Genomic DNA, 24,000 nt, shown 5'->3' on the forward strand with positions numbered 1-24,000 from the left:
CACACACACACACACACACACACACACACACACACACACACACACACACACACACACACACACACACACACACACACACACACACACACACACACACACACACACACACACACACACACACACCACACACACACACACACACACACACACACACACACACACACACACACACACACACACACACACACACACACACACACACACACACACACACACACACACACACACACACACACACACACACACACACACACCTCTCATGGCGCTGTGGTTAGAGCTCTGGCCTGCCACTACGGAGGTCCGGGTTCGACTCTCGCCCGGGGCTGAAATAATATCAGTATCGCAGCGCTGAGGGGTGTTACTCCAACTCTCGTGGGCGGGGAGTTGGGGGTGTGTGTGTGTGCAAGGTCATAGCATTACCCATAGATCGGACCTACGAGCTCTGAGCTCTCTTCCAGGAGGTAAAATAGCTGTCGATCACGAGTCCAACACGTGATCCACAAGACCAAGTGAATACACACACACACACACACACACACACACACACACACACACACACACACACACACTCTTGCATGTACTCACGCACCCACAAACACACAAGTGTTTTGAAAGTTATTAAAAAGAAGGAATCTGTTGTCAGGTATGTAATAGAAAGGAACAAATGTATCATTTGTGAATCTTGGAGAGGCTCACATTATTTTTTTTAGGTAAAACAACGGACGTACATGACGTAAAAATCAGAGGTTTTATTTTCGCAAATATAGGAAATGATTCGAACGCAACTGAGCTAATGTAGATTAGGTCAGTATAAGAACAATGGTGTATGTCCATCAGAAATCAAATTCAAGTCACAAGTCACGGCAAACAGTGTAATTAGTATGAATTAAAATCTAGCTGTTGGTGACCAAACCGGCTTCCTAACTGGTCACCCGCCTGTGAGGAGAGCGTGTTGAACACCCAGTTGTAGGAAAATGAAAACCGTTAAAAGGACAGATGACCTTTCAATCAATGACCATCCAACCCTGTTTTGGGTTATTAACCCACGCGTTTGCATTGCGCGGCATCCCTGCAGCCTGTATACAGGACTCCTGGAGGCTGAGTGATGTCTCAGTGTTGTGGTTAGACTGAAGTTTTCCCTTGGGGCTAACAACACGCCTCTAGGAGGGAGGTGACCCCTCTTGGCTCAGAGAGGCAAATAGGCTGGGCTGCCTGACTTGAATCTTTAGGTTAGGCATGGCTTGAGTTAATCATTTTTTTCTTTTTTAAGAAAGTAGCAGTTGCCGACAAGACTGACGAGTTAAACACCATATGAGGACGGAGCCTTTATTTCTACGACGTTTCGCTTATTACTTGAAAAAACTGTAATAAGCGAAACGTCGTACAAATAAAGGCTCCGTCCACATATGGTATTTAACTCGTCAGTTGAGTCAATAACCACCGCGCGGACGACACCACATTGTCTTCCCTCAGTGTCAAAGTGGTGGGTGGGTGTGCTCTCCCATGACTACTAATATCTATTATGTCCATCTATCGACAAGAGTTGGCTAAGGCATCACCTGTTCACTGTCGTAATGGTGTTTGTGACATCAAAGCATTGCATAATGCACATAATTATTGTGTCAAAATAACTTGATGCACACGTCAACAAGCGCCTCAGTATTTCCGGTCGCCCGCCAGCCGGGCAACCGCGAGAGCGTGCATGTGCTCACCAACCAAACTGCATTCTGCTAAGCTCCAAGCACCTCCCATTGAAGTGTGAAATATAGTTATAATTCTAATAAAATTTTGGGTTTTTACTACCCAATAGAACTTACTTATGTGTTATAGACCTCTACAGGCCAGGCAATTGTTTCTTTTGCATTTTCATGGTTTTCCAACCTCTCTTTGCAATGATGGATTTCAGAGGTTCTATAAACCAGTGTCGTATTTCAATGCGAGATCCTAGTCTGTATGATCGAGATTATTTAATTAATTTCAAAATACATTCACAACCATATCTATTCCAACACGCCCAAACTCTACATGCAATTCCTATCATACATACAACTTTACATAGCCCAATTGAGGCACCGCGGTGAAATATAAAGACTATCGTTTCCAAGTGAATAGACCGGTCTTGCAAGAAACCATCAAAACTGAAATAAAGATACGGGTTAACTTACCTAATTTGAGGTAAACGTAGACGCCCGTATCTGCGGAAATGACAGGTGAGTACTGGAGTGGCGTTTCCTTCAGGTGACCACTGGTCCTTTTCTTAGCTTCTTCCGTCATCGCCGCTAATGCTTCCTTGGACACCTGTTGGAATGCCGCCATTCTTTTCTTTGATTCCTCCATTTTTGACATCAACGCCTCCTTGGGTAACTGCTGGAGAGCCACTCTGGTTTTGAGACACCTTATTATCTTTAGTGGTCTGTGCATTAATGAAAGGTTCATTCTTCTCGTCGAATAAGGAGAATGCAAGTTCGGTTATTAATTTTGTTGTTATCAAAATGCATGATGCACTTGCCCTTCCCTTTTTGTACAATTTAGGATATCTTTTTATGTTATCATATTAGAGGGGAAAGAAAACAAAACACGGGATTCTGGAAGAGATTTACCTCTATTAGTAAAAAAAAAAAAAAAAAAAAAAAAAACGCCATTTCACCAGTTTCGTCTTATGTCTTTCGCAAGAGTTGATGTTCTGGAATAGATTGGAATCATCTAAGTCACATTCCTTTTTCAAGGAATCAGTGGTAATGGATGGGTCCAGAATAGTCTATTAGATAATAATAAGATGGTTGTATTTCTAAGCTGGTGTTGCCATGTAGTGCATTTTTAGGCGTTTATTATTTGTCTCGTGAGGAAGGGGAGAAATAATTGTTTGCTCGTTAATATTGAAACATAAACGTAGCAAAATTACTCTTTTGTTTCAGACTCACTTCTCGGAAAATAGTAAAGGAACTATATGGCTGTACTTAGAGAACATATCTATTAAAATGAGGCTATTGAGACACGACTGCTTGTTTACGTAGGTGGGGGAGGACGAAGGTGTTACGTGTCATATCACATGTTCGTGTCTGGCGTGAGGTCATGCAGTATAACTAGGGTGATTCAGTTTGTGTTTGTGTTGGATGAGTGGATGGATGTTAACAGTGCGGTAAATTGATTCAGAAGTTCTGAAGTCGCTCCATTTCGAACCAGTTACACACACACACACACACACACACACACACACACACACACACACACACACACACACACACACACACACACACACACACACACACACACACACACACACACACACACACACACACACACACACACACACACACACACACACACACACACACACACACATATCTATGTAATATATATATATATATATATATATATATATATATATATATATATGTACACACACACACACACACACACACACACACACACACACACACACACACACACACACACACACACACACACACACACACACACATATATATATATATATATATATATATATATATATATATATATATATATATATATATATATGTATATCGAGGACTACTATTACAAAGGACGTGCGCACCCAGATCCCTGGGTCCGCTAACGGAGGCCATTGCTTTCTTTGTAACCTAACATTTTATATTGGACAAATATATCAAAGCTAGAAACCTAACATTGTATATAGGACAAATATATCAACTATTGACTTATTCAATGCAGTTTAAGTTAATATAAACTTTTATAGTGAAATAAGAAACTATTTTTAAGGCACTGTTATGCTTTGAAATGCCAATATTAGCCGGACTTAACAAATATTATTGTATGAGGTTAGTGGACACCAGGGTTGGCGATTTTTTTCATCTTTTTGAAAAATATAATTTTTTTTTTAATTTAAATCAGATTGATTTGATTTAAATAGATTATATTAATATATTTTAAATATTGTGGGATTGCTATCATACAGTTCCTTGACGTCAGCAAATGATGCTGTTGTTTTATTGTCAAGACTGATCTTCTGGCACTTCTCACTGATCCAGTTGTTGCGGATGCACTTCAGAAGATACACTGTGTCAAAAAGGAGAAACCAGACACGCTCTTTGTCAAGAGGATGCTTGGCTGTGGCACGGCAATCACCCGGAAAATCAAACACCTTACAGTACTGCTGGTTTATCTTGTGGTTGTCTGTGATAGACCCGATGACACGCCCACCTGCCCTCTCAACGTGAGCTGCCGCCTCCTTCACACGCTCAAGCTGGTATGCTGCTGTAAGCTTGTGGACGGGTGTCATAGAAATCATAATACTAGGCCCTCTGTGCAGCGACTTCATCATAATACATAGCATAGAAGTGGCCTTGCAGTCTGGCTTGTTCACTGCCATGCCACTCAGATCCCCACCAGAAAATGCAACAGTTGGCCGAATCTGTACTTCATCTATCAAGAGAAATCCATTCTTCTGCTGCAGTGTCTTCACTTTGGCAAATGTTTCCCTCATCACCTGATCCTTGTCAATAGATGAAGTGATGTACTGCAGCTTGCGTTTCCTTGGCAGCACCAAAAAGTCTCTGAGCTGTTCATAACTACACTTGGGGTATGATTCAAGAGCAAAACAATAATCATTCATGGAAAACTGTTTCTGTGATAAAAGTTCCAACTGACGTGTAAAAAATACCAGCTTCTTCTCATTCTCGGTGTTTACACAGGCTGACGTGTGGGTTTGAAGAAGAGTGACAATAATCTCAATCTTTTTGTCAAACGGGATGTCATAGTTAATTGCTAAGCGCACAGCTTCGGCGAACTGACCATACGACCTCAAACCATTGTTGGGATGAAGTGTCTTACCCAGTGGTACACTAATGCCCTTCTTGAATGCACGGCAGATCAGTGGGCTACACAACATGGGCGTGTTTTCGACAATCACAGACAGTCTGCACTCACTGAAATTTTCTGTCATGAACAGACACACTAACCTTTCTTCCGATCTTGAAATAATTAAGTTCTTGTACTGCTTCTGTAGGTCACGTTCAGGTCTAAATGCATCAAATGAAGTAATCGTATCTTTCTGAAGAAAATGCCTCAGTTGCTTGTCTTTGGCCTTCGCGTGGCGAGGTACAGGTTTTGAAGATGGCAGACATGAAGCAGGCACATTGAAGACACTGGAAGGGATCGCAGGTCGCGTAGAACCACCAGGCAATTTGATAGAAGGCGTGTTGGGACCCCAGTGTTTCTCACAAATAAAAAATCTGTCAGAATCAACAATAAAGTTCTTACGTGGTGGCAGCACATCAATCCACTTCTGTCTTTCATAACGGTCTTTTGGCAGTCGAAACACTCGGCACCTGTTATCCTTGTTATAATTACTGTTGCAGTTCACAACGCCACACTTATTCGGCATTTTGAATACAAAAAATCAGAAAGAACCTATGTAAACAAATACAATCCACTTCTAAATGCAGCCACGCGGGAAAGACGGAGTAACACAACCTTAACACCTCCATTGCTAGTAGCACACTGGAACAGTGTTGCCACTCTGGAAAATGAAAAAACCTAGACAGCTTGCCAAAAACTACTACATTGAACTAAAAAACTACTAGATTCGAATTATATTACACAACATACACATGAAAACATTTTGAAGTTAGAAAACTGTATACATCAAACTAATTACCACTGCCTGTAATGGTGCAATAATCCAAACTTTCACAACGAATCACTAGTTAGTCAAGTAGACAACTATGAGCTAAACTCGTCACTTGTATGCAGGCAAGACTGTTGTTGAATTGCTCTTTCGATTCTGCACTTAAAAAAATTGCACAAACTAATAATTTGGATAATACAAACCTCAACCGTCCTGCAACCATCTATATACTAATGTAACCAATCAATCGCGCAAACATACTATAAGCAAATAACAAATGCGCCAATTTGACTGACAATTTCTGTGGAGTTCGTATGATGATATACCTTCAATTCATAGTAACTGTACGTGTGAATGTGTTATAGCTAATTTTCAAAACCTCTCAATGACAAATCATGCTTTCATGGAATAATTCGAGAAGTATTAGACATAAATAATGCAGAAAAATAACATTTTGCGAAAACAGATACAAACTTAGACGCGAGCGCGACAGCCTGCTATATTTTGTACTTTGTAGGATGGTTGCGTGATTAGTAGGCAGAGTTACCAATTCAGCACTTTTGGTGCCAGATCTGGCACTATATTACTGTGTTTGGTTACATCTTTTTCAATCTAGCATCTGGTTCCAAGAGTTTGGATCCGTAATGCAAAATTAAACGTTTTTATTAGGGTCTTCAAAATATACTAGATTCTTGATATCCATGACGAAAAACCACTAGACTACTAGATTGAGGCAAAAAATAATAGATCCAGTGGGAAAATACTAGGAGTGGCAACCCTGCGGTGGACTGGCCTACGCTAGCGAACCCAGGGATCTGGGTGCGCATGTCCTGTGTAATAGTAGTCCTTGATACATACATACACACACACACACACACACACACACACACACACACACACACACACACACACACACACACACACACACACACACACACACATATATATATATATATACATATACATATATATATATATTTATATATATGCATATACATATCTATAAACATATATATATATATATACATATATATATGTATATATATACATATATATATATATGTATATATACTGTATATACATACATATATATATATGTATATATATATATACACACACACACACACACACACATATATATATATATATATATATAGATATATATATATTTGTGTGTGTGTGTGTGTGTGTGTGTGTGTGTGTGTGTGTGTGTGTGTAGAGACATTGGGACAAATTATGGGAAGTTGGAGGGGGAAACACGGGTCTTTCTCTGAATATCGAGTTTATTCCTGTCCGCGTTCGCTTACAGCACTCCTATTGTAAGCTATTGTAAGCGAAACCGGTCAGGAATAAACTCGATATTCAGATAAAGACCCGTGTTTTCCCCTCCACCTTTCCCATAATATCATATATGTATATATATATATATATATATATATATATATATATATATATATATATATATATATATATATATATATATATATATGAGTGGTAGGGTGGTGATTTTAAACGCCAAGAATCCGTTGAAGTTTTATTTCTGACGTTTCGTCCAACTAGGACTTCTTCAGAGTGTACACAAATAGAACAATGACAACTTATATACCCGCACAGCTCACCCCGTTCCCCCTCGGTCAATGCTGCTGCCATCTCTCTTTCGTCTTGCCTCATGGATGATTAGTCCGCTTGCTATCCTCGCCAGCTTGACGAAACCGTCCCGATGGTTGCTGCATGGGAGTGAGGTAATGTATGCTGCCTCAATTGTCCTCCTTTCCTTTCTATCGAGTCCAGTATGGAGCACCTCTGTTTTTTCCCAATCCGGCAAGTGGCCAAATTTGTCGATGTGTACCACTAAAGAGTTAGACGTCCGGTGGGCTTTGATGTCATTTTTGTGCTCAGTTGTCCGCTTGTGAATTCCTCTGCTAGTTTCGCCATAGTAACTAGCGGGGCAGGTTTTACAAGGAATTCTATAAATTAAACTGTTGTCTTCGTTTTCTATTTTGTTTCTAATTTTATTTCTCACAACGTCGCCAATTTTTACCCCCGTGCTGAATGCCAGTTTCAGGCCTGCCTTGGTGAGATTTTGTTCCATGACGTTTGAGCACTTGGAGTTGGGAACGGACAGATACCCACGGTTCTCATCATTAGCCTCTTTTCCTTTGACACCCCTATTTCTTATTTGTAACGCCTTTTCCTTATTTCTATATAAAAAGCCTGCTGGGTAATATAATTTTTTGAAAATATTAAAAATGCAATTAATTTCCTCCTGGAGAAATTCCTCACTACATATCCTAAATGCTCTCAGGAAAAAGCCTATAACGATTCCACTTTTTATTTTGTTGTGGTGTGCGGAGAAGAAATGCACGATGTCGTTTTTGTTTGTGCATTTTCTGTGGACTGAAAATGCTGTCTTGTTACCACGTCTCCATACTACTGTGTCTAGAAAGGCCAGATGGTTATCTTTCTCATGTTCCATTGTGAATTGGATGTCACGTACTATCTTGTTCAACTCTTGTAACTTAACATCCAAATCAGTATCTGCGGGTGCGACGACGAGTACATCATCCACATACCGCATCCAGGTGGAGTCTTGGCCCATTATTCCTATGAAATTGTCTTTCTCTAGTACCTCCATGTACAGCGAGGCTAACACGGCACTGAGAGGACTTTCCATAGCAAGCCCACGACACTGAATATATTCTTCGTTGTTGAAGATTAGAGGACCAAATTTTATACAAAGGGAAATTAGTTTTAAATAATCCTTCTTACCTACAGGCAAATCCTCGTCTTTTACGTCCTTGACTACCTCCTCAGCAGCTTTTAATGCCCCGTCAATAGAAACATTCGTAAAAAGGCTGGTTATATCATACGAAACCATGGTCTTATCTGATAGATCTACGTCCTTCAACCTGTCGATCAGGTCACTTGAGTTTTTAAGGTGGGCTTTGCTCAATGATCCTAATCTGGCAGACAAGGGTTTGGCCAAGTATCGGGCCAATTTGTGTGGGGCACTGTGGATCCCGGATATGATAGGCCTCATGGGAATGTTGGGTTTGTGCGTTTTTGGTAGTCCACGCATACTGGGTGGTCTAGGAGTTTCTTCCAGTAACCCCACTAATTTCTTGCCTCTGTTTGATTTCATGAGTATACTCCTAGCTTCTTTCTTGAAACTGGCATTCAGCACGGGGGTAAAAATTGGCGACGTTGTGAGAAATAAAATTAGAAACAAAATAGAAAACGAAGACAACAGTTTAATTTATAGAATTCCTTGTAAAACCTGCCCCGCTAGTTACTATGGCGAAACTAGCAGAGGAATTCACAAGCGGACAACTGAGCACAAAAATGACATCAAAGCCCACCGGACGTCTAACTCTTTAGTGGTACACATCGACAAATTTGGCCACTTGCCGGATTGGGAAAAAACAGAGGTGCTCCATACTGGACTCGATAGAAAGGAAAGGAGGACAATTGAGGCAGCATACATTACCTCACTCCCATGCAGCAACCATCGGGACGGTTTCGTCAAGCTGGCGAGGATAGCAAGCGGACTAATCATCCATGAGGCAAGACGAAAGAGAGATGGCAGCAGCATTGACCGAGGGGGAACGGGGTGAGCTGTGCGGGTATATAAGTTGTCATTGTTCTATTTGTGTACACTCTGAAGAAGTCCTAGTTGGACGAAACGTCAGAAATAAAACTTCAACGGATTCTTGGCGTTTAAACTCACCACCCTACCACTCATTCTGTCTTCACACCTCAACATATATATATATATATACATATATACATATATATATGTGTATATATATGTATATATATATACATATATATACATATATATATATATATATATATATATATATATATATACATACATACATACATACATACATACACATATTGATGCGACAAAAAAAAATCGCCTTTAATCACGCTTTCATCGATATCATCTATGGTAATCGTTTTCTTTCACCGTTGTCATTCTTCGTTTATCTCGCCGCTTTTGACGATCGGAGGCGCCAGGACCAAGACGACGAGACTCGACGCTAAGAAGGAAGATCCTCATGACAAACTAAATGCAGATGGTCCATAGACTTTCCTGGACGCAGAAGCCGTCCATGTCGGGTTTCGTGATGGAAATATTGGACTATGAGGATCATAAGAGTCGTCTCCCATTTTGTTTAGAGAAAATAGACAAAAGACAAATAGAAAAAAAAGAAGAGGGGGAAAAAAATCATCCCCTCAGTGCGAAGATGTCCTTCTTGGAGAACCCCGCAAAGATGGAGGAGGAACGTCGTTGACTTTGTTCAGCTCAGGCAAGCCCCAGAAATGCGATGGAAGATTTGCACGTAATCTCGAAGGTTTCGAGATATGGTGCAATTTTAATCACTGCATTTACTGGAGAAAAAAAATCCAGGCCTTCCGTGGGGCTCCTCTTGTTGGATCCAGTTTTGGCGTACGCGTGGCCGTCGTTTATTTTTTCTCTCAAGGAGTTTCCGCTGCAAGATTGCACGACTTTTTTCGACGGCGGTTACATAAGAAAAAAAAAAAAAAAAACTCATAGCGTTCTCCATGACGTCACACTTGGGGCCCATGGAACATCTGTGACTTCGCTTAGATTCCGTGCAAAGTCTATGACGTTACACTTGGGTCACGTGAACCCAATGCAGAGCCGAATAATTCCAGTCGAGAGAGAGAGAGAGAGAAAAAAAAAAAATCGGGATATAGTTAGTAGCCATTGTGGCAAGTGGTCGTGAATTCCATTCCTGGGACCCGTTGCATACTTCTTGAGTTGGTTTCCGACAGCTCTGGCCAGGCGGGGAGGTGACCCAAGCATCGGCCTAAAAACCCGGCGTTGTGTCGCAACTGACAGGGGTGACCCCAGGGCTTTTTTCACTTCCCACCTCGTGGGACTTTTTTGTGAAACGTGAGGTATCCGCTCACCATCTCGGGAAAGATCTTGGCCACGGTCATCCTGAACTGTTTTGAATAAGTTGCACAGGATATTTGATCGAAATTGGAACCTCAAAGTGGGTTCCGTTCGACGTGATTTTGTGTGCCAGCCAGCTCCTAAAAAAGGCTCCAGAAGAGCAAAATCCTCTCTATCTCGTGTGATTTGGAAAAAGCGTATGACAGTGAAAACATCTATGGTAACCATTCTCTGTCACACCTGTCTGGCCTCGTTTCTCTCGCCGCTTCCGACGATCGGAGGCACCAGGACCAAAAGGACGCGACACGACGCCAGGAAGGAGGATCACCAAGAAAGACTCCAGAAGCTGCATACAGGTTCTTGCACGCTGAAGTGGTCCTGGAAAGAAAAGAACAGAGAGAGAGAAAAAAATAATAAGAAAGTGTAGAAAAATAATATCCAGCACCGCAGTGCGAAGACGTCCTTCTCAGAGAACCCGATACAGATGGAGGGGGTCTGTCCAAAATTTTATTCAGCCGAGGGGAGCCCCGGAAATGCAATGGGAGATTTGCACGGAATCTCGAAGGTTTCGAGATATGGTGGAAACTAACCATTGCGTTCACTGCGACTCCTCCTCAGAGGAATAGAACCTTTTACTTGTCGCAAAAAATAAATGCATAAATGAATAGAAGAATAAATAAATAATCGTCTGGACCTTTCATGGTGGACAAGATGAAAAAAAAAAAAAAAAAAAAAAATCGTTCCTTCGTTTCCTAAGAAGAATCCGAACGTGGAGTGTTATGCTTCAGACTCACTTTCCTTTCCTCTTGGCACCAAGTATACAAGTAGGGCTGGCTTCAATCAGGCAAATTTTTGTATTCAGAGGCCGCCACCAGAAAAAAAGAGTCGCCAGCTAAAAGTGGCTCGAAGGGGCACCGTGCGCACGAGCCACTCGATAGAGGCCACAAATGAGGTCAGTGACATTATGGATCTCGTGGAAGTAGCAGCCATAAGATACCCGGCGTTACTCTGATGCCAAAAGGATGCCCCACACCTCGGTTCTCATCCACTAATGAAATAAAATAAAATAAGTAAATATAAGTATAATAATAATGAAAACAATGCTAATAGGAAAATCTTCACCAGGTCCCGCGGTATACCTGGGTGTTCATTCCAAGCCTCATCAAGTTCTTCATGACGTCACACTTGGGTCACGTGCAGTATCCACACACACACACACACACACACACACACACACACACACACACACACACACACACACACACACACACACACACACACACACACACACACACACGCACACACGCACACACGCACACACGCGCACACGCGCGCACGCACGCACGCACACACACACACACACACACACACACACACACACACACACACACACACACACACACACACACACACACACACACACACACACACACACACACACACACACACACACACACACACACACACACGGCCTCTGAACACAAAAAGTTGCCTGATTGAAGCCAGCCTTACTCGTATCCCTGGTGCCCAGAAGAATGGAAAGTGAATCTGAAGCATAACATTCCACGTTCGGATTCTTTTTAGGAAACGAGGAAATTATTATTTTTAATAATCTTGGCCGCCATGAAAGGTCCAGAGTATTACTGATTTCTTTATTTTTATATTTCTTTTATGTCTTTATCTTTTGTGAAAGGTAAAAGATTCTATTCCTCTGAGGAGGAGCCCCAGTGAATGCAATGGTTAGTTTCCACCATATCTAGAAACCTTCGAGATTCCGCGCAAATCTTCCATTGCATTTCCAGGGCTCCCCTTGGCTGAATTAAACCCTGGACTGACCCTATCCATCTGTACCGGGTTCTCTGAGAAGGACGTCTTCGCACAGCGGGGCTAGGTATTATTTTTCTTCACTTTCTTATATATTTTTATATATATATATATTTTTCTCTCTCTGCTTTTTTTTTCTTTTTGAAAAAATCAGGATCTCTTGCGTTTCGATGTCCAATTCTTACTCCTCAGGAGATCTCGCAAGTTCTTTTCTTTCCAGGACCATTTTAGCGTCCAAGAACCTGTATGCAGCTTCTGGAGTCTTTCTTGGTCATCCTCCTTCCTGGCGTCACGTCTCGTCCTTTTGGTCCTGGCGCCACCGATCACCGGAAGTGACGAGAGAAACGAGGCCAGACAGATGTGACAGAAAATGGTTACCTTAGATGTTTTCACTGTCATACGCTTTCTCCAAATCGTAGAACACAAGATAGAGAGGTTTTTGCTCTTCTGGAGCCTTTTTTTTTAGAGTTGGCTGGAACAGAAAATCACGTCGACTGGAACCCACTTTCTGGTTCCAATTTCGATAAAATTTCCTGTGCATCTTATTCAAAACAGTTCAGGATAACCGTGGCCAAGATCTTTCCCGAGATGGTGAGCGGATACCCCACGTTTCACAAAAAAGTCCAACGAGGTGGGAAGTAAGAAACCTCTGGTAGGGCAACCCCAGTCAATGGCGGCATGCCACTGTGTTTATAGGCCGATGCTTGGGTCACCTCCCCGTATGGCCAGCGCTGTCGGGAACCAACTCAAGAAGAACACAGCGGGTCCCGGGAATGGAACTCACTACCATCTGGTCATGAGCTCAAAACGGTATCCACTTGGCTACAGCGCGGCCCAAATCTCACAGTGGCTACTACCTATATCGATTTTTTTTCCCATAATGGGAGCATTCTTCAGGGTCTTGATGGCTCTTCCACACTGACCACGACGGTCAGTGTGTTCGACTGGAATTATCCGGCTGCGCATCGGGTTCACGTGACCCAAGTGTGACGTCATAGATGCTGCACGGAATAAAAGTGTGACGTCACATGTTGCATGAGTGCCAAGTGTGACGTCATGGAGAACCTGATGATATTTTTTTCTTTTTTTTTAATGATGGTTTATTTTTTTCATGGAACCGCCGTCGAACTACGTCCTATAATATTGCAGCGGAAACCCCTTTTGGCGAAAGATAAACAATTTCATTCCTCTGGGGAGAAGCCCCAGTAAATGGAGTGATTAAATTGGACCATATCTCAAAACCTTCGAGATTCCGCGCAAATTTTCCACTGCATTCCCGGGGCTTCCCTCAGCTGAATAAAATCTTCGACCGACCTCCTCCATCTGTATGGGGTTCTCCAAGAAGGACATCTTCGCACTGAGGGATGATTTCTTATAAGAATCAGGAGACTCTTCTGGATCTCATACTCCAATACTTTCATCAGAGAACCCTACCTGGACGGCTACTGCGTCCAGGAACCTGTACGGACCATCTGGAGTTCGTGTTGAGGATTTTCCTTCTTGGCGTCGCATTTCGTCGTGTTGTTCCTGGCGCCTCCGATCGTTAAAAGCGGCGAGAGAAACGAGGCATGATGAGCAGTGAAAGAAAACGGTAAGCATAGATGATATCGATGAAAGCGTAACTATAGGCGATTCTTTGTCGCATCAACATATGAGCGTATGTATGTATATATGTATGCATACATGTATGTATGTATGTATGTATGTATATATACATATATATATATAATATATATATATATATATATATATATATGATATATATATATATATTATATAATATGTGTGTGTGTATGTGTGCATTTTCCTAGGTGTATGTTACGGGAAGGGGAGCTATGCTCGTTGTGTACCGCCTTTTGTATATCTCATTGTTAGTTTGCTCTTAAATTCGTGTACTGTTTTTTGCAGACACTATTGTTTCGTCCATTTTGTTCCAGAAGCAAAATACACTCGAAAATCGTACATTTCATCTTTTTAAAGGTAAGTTTCATTGAAATGTCAGCTTTGTGTATTAGTTATAATTGTTTAAAATTTAATGTGCCATCACAGAAAAACTATGCCGGATTGAAAAAATTCTGAAAACATATTTGGAATCAGCAGGTTTTTTTTTTGTTTTGTTTTTTTATCAAGTTGACCTCCTTTTGCTTGTGGGACATGTATCTTAATCATATTTGTTGACCAGTGTAGTTCTTCATTCAGGTGAAAATTAAAATTTGTGTTTTTATCGTAAGGTCTTCTTTTCCGTAAATGAAAGTGTTCAGAGGTCCCACTGCAAGAGGAACTGGTCTACATGTTCGACTTTATGCGACGAGGGTTGATGGGGCTCAGAAATTTACCTTACGAAGACATTCTTAGGCAACTAAATTTACACTCTGGAGATACGTTGGGTGTGGGGGTGACCTAGTAGAGGTATGCAAATGGATCAAGGGCTTAAACAAGGGTGATGCAGACAAGGTCATCATATTAAAACAACAGGGCAAGACTTGCAATAATAGATTTAAATTGGAATTTTTTTTACTTAAGACGGAAATAGGCAAAAATTGGTTTACCAATACTGTGGTTAACGAATGGAATAGACTTAGTAACCATGAAGTGAGTGCTGAAACTATCGGTTGTCTTAAGGGATGGTAAGATAACCTTATGGATGGGGATGATAGGTGGTAATAGACATGGGACTGCTAAGTTTAGGCCTTATGGTCTCTTGTAGTCATCTTCATTCATATGTCCTATGTACTTACGTTCAAAACTTGTATATTATACATTTGGACAAGGACATTGAGACCTTGGCGAGGCGGACGCAATTACCTCAATCCCCACTAAAGGGTTTCGATGCATTATTCCGTACAGCTAGCGACATAGTTAGGAGTAGTAAACACTGGAATCTTAGTCTGAGTTTATTCTTGCATATCTGCGAAACTAATCAGGAATAAACTCAGACTAAGATTCCTGTGTGTCCTACTCCCACTTACGTCAGTCTGTTAGAATTTCTCAACAATAGATAGTACGGTAACGTCCAATTTTACTGACCTCGGGCACAGAGTACTGCAGCAATCCACGTTTATCAAACACTTATTTAGGTGTTCTAAGGCAATGAGGTCTGAGTGGAGAAGAGCGTCACACACCTTATAACGTGAATAAAATGCAACATACAGGAAAACATTCTCTGGAATGAAGGTGTCCCTGCATCTCATCACGTGGACTTAATCCGGATTGTATTTAAATCTCATTATGAATATTTTACGATGGTTCACGTGGAATGAAAGTTTCTTTATATCTTTTTTCAACGAAAGGAAGAGATGGTGTACGCGTGTAAGGATAAATCTATGAAACAGACATGAACCCATCATTGAGATAACTCTTCTGACTTAAGGGTTCTGGTTACCGCCTGGTGGTTCTATTCAGGTGATGGCAAGATCAGCGCTGATAAAGGTATCGAGGGCTTCTTACTCAATAGCTTCGCCGTGTCTTTACTAATTTTATTCTGGTTAACGGTTGGTGGTTGAAAATAGTCCTTTCGGAGGCGTGGGTTCGATTCCCAGCGCTGCCACCATATGTTGTAGTCCCACATTAATATTGTATTCACCCAATTGTATTCACCGAAGACCAAGACCTACTTGTACAGGCTTTAAGCTACTCTGACACAGTTCACTTTCAGTATTACTCTATCGATACAAGTTGAATATATACGCCAAATACGTCGTATGCAGTACGCAGAGCTACACATATGTATGTATTTAATTGTATTACGCGAGCCTCGTCCCTGCTTCTACACCAATTCAAATACGCATGTAGAGGGTCTGCGCAGCCGTTTCAACACGTGGGGATGTAGGACAGAGCTGAGACATGAACCGAAAGCCGGATATACAGAACACACAAAACTATACGTCGCACATCAAACGATGTAGACATGGCCACACGGGCACACTTCCTCGATCTCAGTAACAACAAATTTGGGACATAAACTACACTGGGTTGGAGGGTGCATACCTTACCACACACCCATATCCCACTTCCCCGCCTCCAAGTCACCCCTTCCCCAGTGTGCCATTTTAGATAATGGCATATAATTATTGCAGCAAAGATGAATGTATTACGCTTGGGCAGTTATGCTGATGCGCGCGTGTTTACAAACACACACACACGCACGTGCACAACCATATATTACACACATACACACACACTTACACACATACATACAAACACACACACACATACACACACACACACACACACACACACACACACACACACACACACACACACACACACACACACACACACACACACACACACACACACACACACACACACACACACACATATATATATTTATATATATGTATATATATGTACATATATATATATATACATATTTATATATGTATATATATATATATATATATATATATGTGTGTGTGTGTGTGTGTGGTTGTGTGTGTGTGTGTGTATGTGTGTGTGTGTGTGTGTGTGTACATCTATACATACGTACATATATTGATGCGACAAAAAAATCGCCTCTAATCACACTTTCATCGATGTCATCTATGATAACCGTTTTCTATCACCGCTATCATGCCTCTTTTTTCTCGCCGCTTCTGAAGATCGGAGGCGCCAGGACCAAGACGACGAAGCGCAACGCCAAGACGGAAGATCCTCAAGAGGAATTGCAGATGAGCCATACAGGTTCTTGGACGCAGAAGCCGTCCAGGTCAAATTTCCTGATGGAAGTGTTGGACCATGAGAACCAGAAGAATCTTCCAACTGTTTAGAAAAAATAAACAGATAGAGAAATAGAAGGAGAAAAAATTAATGACCCCCTCATTGCGAAGACGGCGTTCTTGGAGAACCCCGAACAGATAGAGGAGGTCGGTCGACGATTTTATTCATTTGAGGGAAGCCCCGGAAATGCAATGAAAGATTTGCGCGGAATCTCGAATGTTTCGAGATATGGCGCAATTCAATCACTGCATTCACTGGGGCTTCTCCTCAGACGAATAAAATCGTTTTCCTTTCTACAAAATCAAGAAAAAAGAAAAAATCGAGGGCTTCCATGGTACTTCCATGGTCGGGTTTCGTGATGGAAGTGTTGGACTATGAGAGCCAGAAGAGTCTTCCGATTGTTTAGAAAAAATAAGTAGATAAATAGAAGAAGAAAAAAATATATAGATCAGGAGGTGGATGTTATCCATTGGCTGAGGGTGTCTTAGACTGTTTAGACAGACCTTGTTTCCGTGTGGATCACTGTAGGACCAAATCTGACCAAGTCATTATCCAAAGCCCGCTAGATAGCGATGGCTTTGACTTGGAGCGTGGAGGAGTCACCGACTCTCCTGCTGAAAGCTAGATCATCATTCACGAAGACGGATCGCTTCAGTGTGCGGCCTGATGGAGTCTACGGAGATGATCTTTGAATAGACAGTGCACTCTGGCCGCGACAAGTTTTGGATCTGGGCTTCGGCCTGTACGCAGACACGTGCAGGGTCTCGGTGACTCTTCCTTGCCGGAGTTTCTCTACCAAAGAATTTTAACTCGGTGATGTACACGGTTATTCTAGAGACAGCAGGCCCATACCCTTCTCAAGAAGAACAGACCGCATAAGTACATTAAGAATAAAGGAGACTGCAAGAGTCCATCAAGCCTACACAATGCAAATCCATTTCGTGTACCACCTATTATCCCCATCCTTAAAATTGTAGTTTTCCTTCAAGAGGTGTGCTGGTCCCGAGATCCAGTTGGGTGTCTGGATGGATAAGGGTCCTGATTGTGGTGGGGTAACCCCCATCACTCTTTTACTGGGGAGTATTTGTTTCTTTCGCCATTTTTCCAACTCTCACATTAAAAATGATTTAGATTTCAATTTCAAAATTAAAAATACCAAAATACAGGATGCCAGGTTAATCAGTCTTTACATAACCTCTCTCTTTGATATTCTTACATTATTAGAATCCGGACTGCAACTGTTTTAGGACAATTTCCCTTTTGTAGTCAGTTCGCCTTTGTGTTTCTTCCAATGATATTTCTTTCCAGGACCAATTCTTTAGAGATATATACGGTTGCAGCATGGGTGTTAAATTGCCTCTTATTTTGGCCAACTTGTACATGGAGTACTAAGAGTGTACTCTGTTACCCTTATCAAACCGCCTGAGATGATTTAGTTCCGTTATGTTGATGACATTTCCTCAGCGTGGGATGATAGTTGGGTTGCGTTCGAGGTATTTCTGGACAAGTTGAACCTATTATCCCCAAACATGAAATTCAAAACCGAATGAATGGGAAGAAGGTCAATGGATCCCCTTCTTAGATATTTTAGTTATTATTCACAATTTATAGGAAACCTACCCATTCAGCTAGTTACCTCCACTTTTTCAGTAACCACCCCGACAAAGTCAAGAACAGTGTTGCTTTTATCCATCCAGGCACCCACCTGGATATCGCGACCAGCACACCGCCTCAAGAACAACTTCAATTTTATGGATGAGGATGATAGGTCGTACTCGAAATGGAACTGTCTAGTGTAGGTTTGATGGTCTCTTCCAATTTCCTTCATTCTTATGTTCTTATGCGGGCTCTAATTCTTGAGAAGGGTATAGGCCTACCGTATCTAGAATGACTGTGCCCATCGCCGTGGCAGTCACCACCTGCAGAATTCTTTCTTATAGACACTCCGGCAAGGAAGAGTCCGCCTACAGGCCGAAACCCAGGTCCAAAACGTGACGCGGTTAGATTGCGCTGTCTATTCAGAGATGATTTCCATAGTCTCGATCAGGCCGTACGCTGTGTGATCCACGCTCCAAGCCAAAGCCATCGTTATCTAAGGGGCGATAATGACCTGATCATATGTGGTCCTATAGTGATCCACATGGACACGAGGTCTATCATAGACAGTCTAAGACACCCTCACCCTATGGATAACATCCGCCCTCTGGTGTCAATGCCCTCTTTTTTTCCTTCTTCTATTTATTTATCTATTTATTTTTTGTAAACAATTGGGAGACTCTTCTTGGTTTCATAATCCAACACTTGCATCACGAAACCCGACCAGAACGGCTTTTGGGTCCAGAAACCTGTATGGACCATATGGAGTTCATCTTGAAGATCTTCCTTTTTGACGTCGCGTTTCGCCGTCTTTGTCCTAGAGGTTTTTCACTTAATTTTGCCTCCCAATCTATAAGGTGAAGCTTCTGATGTAGTCCTATGAACTGAGCTTTTACCGAGATCGGGTATTTCAGATGACAAATATCTATTCTAATATTTTTTGGCAGTTTGAATCTAAGTTGTGATCACTACTTGGAATAGTTTCACCAACTTCTACATCGGTTATCAAGCTTTCGTGGCTAGTGATCAACAGATCGAGTAAATTTCAATGTCTTGTAGACACGGGCTGAACTAAGTAATATATATATATATATATATATATATATATATATATATATATATATATATATACATATATATATATATATTATATATATATATACATATATATATATATATACATATGTGTGTGTGTGTGTGTGTCTGCAATATATATGTAACATATATATATATATATATATACACATATATATGTATAGATATGTATATATATGTACATACATATAATATATATATATATATATATATATATATATATATATTATATACATACAGTACTTATTCGATATATGTATATACATATATATATATCTGTATATATATATATATATATATATATATATATATATATACAGACATATATACATACATACATACATACATACATACATACATACATACATACATACATACATACATACATACATACATACATACATATGTATAGATATGTATATATATGTACATACATATAATATATATATATATATATATATATATATATGTATACATACATATAATATATATATATATATATATATATATATACATACATACATACATACATACATACATACATACATACTTATACTAATGCGACCAAAAAAAGAAATCGCCTTTTTCACACTTTCATCGATATTTTCTATGATATCCGTTTTCGTTCACCGCTGTCATGCCTCGTTTTTCTCGCCGTTTCTGACGATCGGAGGCGCCAGGACCAAGAGGATCAGACGGGACCCAAAGAAGGAAGGTTCTCGAGACGAACTAAGTCCAGCTGGTCTATACAGGTTCCTGGACTCAGAAGCCGTCCAGGTCGTGTTTAGTGATGGAAATGATGGACTATGAGAGCCTATAGAGTCTCCCTATTAGATAATATAAACAGATAAATAAAAGAAGAAGAAAAAAAAAAGAGGGAAGGAAAAAAATCATCCCCTCAGTGCGAAGATGTCCTTCTTGGAAAACTCCGTACAGATGGAGGGCTCGTGTGAGGATTTGATTCAGCTGAGGGAAGACCCAGAAACGCAAAGGAAGATTTGTGTGGAATCTCGAAGGTTTCAAGATATGGTGCAATTTGCCCACTGCATTCATTGGTACTTCTCAGAGGAATTAAATAATTTATCTTAAAGAGTTTCCGCTAGAAGATTGCAGGACGTACTTCGACGGCGGTTCCATGAAAAAAGACAAAAAAAAAAAATCGTTAGAACTCATCTGGTTCTCAGTGACGTCACACTTGGTTCCTATGGAACATGTGTGATATAAAAGGTATGACGTCACACTTGGGTCACGTGAAGCATATGCAGGGCCGGATAATTCCAGTGGAGCTCCTTGCCCACAACGAAATGGCCATCAAGACCCCGAAGAATGCTCTCATTGTGTTAAAAAAATCGAAATATATATGGCAGCCATCGTGGGATATGGGCCGCACTATAGCCCAGTGGATACGGTGTTGAATTCATGAGCAGGAGGTCGTGATTGAGATTGCAGGGACCTGCTGCGTGCTTCTTGAGTTGGTTCCCGACAGCCCTGGCCAGGCGGGGAGGTGACCCAAACATCGGTCTGAAAACCCAGCGGCATATCGCAAATGACAGGGCTTGCCACTAGGGGTTTCTCACTTCCCACTTGGTGGTACTATTTTCTGAAACTTTGGATATCTGCTCTCCATCTCGGGAAAGATCTTAGCAAGGATCACCCTGAACGTTTTTGAATAAGTTGCACAGGAATCTTATCGAAATCGGCATCTCAAAGTTGGTTACAGTAGTCGTGATGGAAGTAGCAACTATAAGATACATACCTACATGTATTGATGCGTCAAAAAAAAAAAAAAAAAAAAAAAAAAAAAAAAAAAATAGCCTTAATTCACACTTTCATTGATATCTATGATAACCGTTTTCTTTTACCGCTGTCATGTCTCGTTTCTCTCGCCGCTTGTGACGATCGGAAGCACCAAGACGACGAGACGCGACGCTAAGAAGATACGGCAGGTCCATAACCTTCTCAAAAAGAACAGACCGCATAAGGACATGAAAATAAAGGTGACTGCAAGAGATCATCAGACCTACACTAGGTAGTTCCATTTCCAGTACCACTTATTACCCCCATCCATAAAATTGTAGTTATCCTTGAGGAGGTGTGCTGTTCGCGAGATCCAGGTGGGTATCTGGATGGATGAGGGTCCTCATTGTGCTGGGGTTAACCCCCATCACTCTTCTACTGCGGAGGCGGTGTTTCTCTCGCCTAAATAACAATGGTCAACAAAGAATTTGTCCGAAGGAAAACAATAGTTCTATGCAACATGTTTTTCATGCAGAATCCAAAAGTAATGTCCAGTTTTTTCCATCACCCACAGTTTCTGTGTTCCACGGTATATTACGTTACGTGTGTTACGTGGGATGAATTTCAATCAAGCGAATGGCAACGCTGATTTTGGCAACGCTGCGTGAGATTGCTATACGTTTAGCAGTACTGTGTTTGAAGTATTGGTGTGAGGTGTGTAGTGTGCATTTGTGTGGCAAAAAAAAAAAAAAAAAAAAAAAAAGTGATATTGTACAGTAGCGCACCCGCCATTAACCTTGACAATGCCAAGAAACTGTACAAGCCACCAAGAAAAATTTTGCTTTATTTGCGGTGTATTGACATTCAAGTCACAGTGTTTCACTCCATTGATTAAAAAGTGTTATGAACATGATTTTGGCTGCAATATGGGAGACTATGATAAAGACTGTGCCACTCATGTGTCAGCCTTCTCAATGTATGGGCAAAAGGTTCACGCCATATGCCTTTTCCCATCTCTATGGTTTGGAGAGAACCAAAAGATCATATTTCAAATTGCTATTTCTGCATTAGAAATATAAAAGGTATAACATCAACATCCAAGCATATTGTAAAATATACTAGTTTATCATCTGTTATGAGACCAGTACCACACAGTCAAGACTTTCCTGTACCTGATCCTCCAAAACAAATGGAATTAAGTGAGGATAAGTCAAGTGAGGAGGTTATGGAAAAAGAAACAAAAGACATGCCTTTTCAGCCAATCGGTTCTTCAAGTGAACTACACTTATTGCGTCAGGGAGATATGAATGATCTTGTGCGGAATTTAAACTTGTCAAAAAAAAAAAAAAAAAAAAAAAAAAATTGAAGTCTTTGATTCCAGGTTAAAGGGCTGGAATCGTCTACATTGTGATTTTGAATAGTATTTCTCACTTGAAGATGGTGTAGTGTTTTGAAGTGTTGCTTATTGTGTTATGGAGGAACTTGCCCATAAATATGACAGGAATGAGTGGCGCTTGTTCATTGACTCTTCAAAAGTGAGCCTGAAAGCTGTTTTGCTCCACAATGAAAATGTTTCCCTCTGTTCCTCTTGCCCATGCAGCTTACATGAAGGAAACATATGAGAATATGAATGTTCTACTACAAAAAATGAAGTATGAAGAACATGAATGGAATATCTGTGGTTACTTGAAGGTTGTGGCAGTTTTACTTGGAATACAGGTGGCCTATACAAATTTTTATTATTTTCTTTGTGAGTGGGACAGTCGGGATAAGAAAAATCATTATGACAAGAATGTGTGGCCGAAATGATCTGTGACCCCAGGATAGAAGAATGATGTCAGTCCTTTCCTTGTTAATTCAGAGAAAATTGATCTGCCTCCTTTGCATATTAAGCTAGGGTTGATGAAACTTCTTGTTAAAGGTATGAATAGAAGTGGCAAGGGATATTTGAAAAATAAGTTTCCTAGAGTGAGTGACGCAAAAATCAAAGAAGGGTTTTTTATTGGACCACAGATTAGGGAGCTGAGGAGAGACCAGAATCTTGATGAAGAGCTAAATGATCTTGAAAAAGCTGCATGGCTGTCATTTAAGAAAGTTGGCGCAGAGTTTTTTTGGGGAAATACATAGCAAATAAGTATTCTGGAATCGTAAAAGAGGTATTGACATCCCACAAGGCCTTGGGGTGCTATATGAGCCTAAAAATGCACTTCTTAGACTCTCACTTGGACCTTTTCCCTGGAAATCTTGGCGCCGTCAGTTACGATCATAGTGAAAGATATCACCAGGACATTCTGAACATGGAAACCCGATATTAAGGGAAGTGGAGCCCATCAATATTTGCTGATTACTGTTGGACACTAAAAAGGGATCTCCCAGAAGTAAAATACACTCGAAAAACATACATTTTACATTTATCAACCACAATTCATTTCAATTCCAAGCCTTCAACGTCGAGTAACGGTTTTGTCAA

General features: G+C 40.8%; 1 protein-coding gene across 10 annotated transcripts in view; it reads right to left on the reverse strand.

Moving 5' to 3' along the window:
* Positions 1-24,000, reverse strand: part of LOC143032878 (L-threonine ammonia-lyase-like) — a 200,197-nt gene that overhangs the window by 46,376 nt on the left and 129,821 nt on the right. For 5 of the 10 annotated variants that reach the window (XM_076198079.1, XM_076198078.1, XM_076198077.1 and 2 more), the window contains exon 2: positions 2,166-2,413. In XM_076198079.1, the coding sequence (XP_076054194.1) occupies positions 2,166-2,346 (181 nt within the window). In that variant the 5' untranslated portion in view covers positions 2,347-2,413. Of the gene's footprint in view, positions 1-2,165; positions 2,516-24,000 lie in introns of those variants that run through there. The other 5 variants (XM_076198080.1, XM_076198081.1, XM_076198075.1 and 2 more) reach the window with 4 other exon arrangements.

This window comes from Oratosquilla oratoria, chromosome 14 (assembly GCF_046742065.1).
Source record: "Oratosquilla oratoria isolate Oo_2021 chromosome 14, ASM4674206v1, whole genome shotgun sequence".
NCBI lineage: Eukaryota > Metazoa > Arthropoda > Malacostraca > Stomatopoda > Squillidae > Oratosquilla > Oratosquilla oratoria.